The following is a 940-nucleotide window of genomic DNA, read 5'->3' as shown; positions in this document are numbered from 1 at the left end:
TCCCTTCCTATCCTTCTTTGACAGAAGCTTCTAGTTTTTTTCTTCCCATTTCTTTTGGGGGGGGGATTTAATTTTAATTTTTTAATTTAATTTAAATATTTTTAAAGGTAAATTATCACATCCACACCCATTCATTCCCCTCAGATTCCTCTCCTAGCCCTCCACTACTTTTCCCTCCCTTTTCACGTGCCCCCTTTAAAAACAAAACCCCAATGAGTCCACTTAGCGCTGCCTGTATATCCACAGGTGTAGTCCATCTACCAGAGCATGGATAGCCTCTCAGGGCCAGCATCCCTGAAGAAAACCCAGTCTGCCATTCCTAGCAGCCATCAATTGCCATAGCTCCCCAGCCAGAGTAGGACTTGGTGACACCATACCCAATTCATCCTGGGAGTTTGTCTTAACATGATCTGGTGCAGTCACAGTGGCGAGTTCATGTCTCAAATGTCTCCAGCTTGCCTAGAAAACACTGTTTTGCTGAAGTCACCCACTGTTTCTGGCTCTTACATTCTTTCTGCCCCCTTGTCTGGGATGATCCCTGAGTCCTGGGAAGAAGGGGTCTGTAGCCATTTCTCTTTTATATTTGCCCCCAAATGCCACATTCAATTTTTTTGGCTTCATTTTAGCCTGTGTGGACACTGAGGAAGCCGACATCTATCTGCTCATTGATGGTTCAGAGAGCACCCAGCCCACAGACTTCCACGAAATGAAGACCTTTCTGTCAGACATCGTGGGGATGTTCAACATCGCTCCCAACAAGGTACAGGTTGGGGCTGTACAGTATGCAGACAGCTGGGACTTGGAATTTGAGATTGATAAGTACACCAACAAGCCCGACTTGGGAAAGGCCATTGAGAACATCAGGCAGATGGGTGGGAATACCAACGCAGGTGCAGCCCTGAACTTCACACTGAAGCTGTTGCAGAAAGCAAAGGAGAAA

At 46.4% G+C, this 940-nt stretch overlaps 1 protein-coding gene across 1 annotated transcript in view; it reads left to right on the top strand.

The window, feature by feature from the left end:
• Col6a6 (collagen type VI alpha 6 chain) overlaps nt 1–940 on the top strand; it is a 125,264-nt gene that overhangs the window by 5,714 nt on the left and 118,610 nt on the right. The window contains 1 exon segment of the mRNA XM_008825116.3: nt 627–938. Within this exon segment, the coding sequence (XP_008823338.1) occupies nt 627–938 (312 nt within the window).

Source organism: Nannospalax galili, unplaced genomic scaffold, assembly GCF_000622305.1.
Source record: "Nannospalax galili isolate Female #2095 unplaced genomic scaffold, S.galili_v1.0 scaffold369, whole genome shotgun sequence".
Lineage (NCBI taxonomy): Eukaryota > Metazoa > Chordata > Mammalia > Rodentia > Spalacidae > Nannospalax > Nannospalax galili.
The sequence above is the reverse complement of the archived record's forward strand: the minus strand, read 5'-3'. Positions and strand labels throughout refer to the sequence as shown.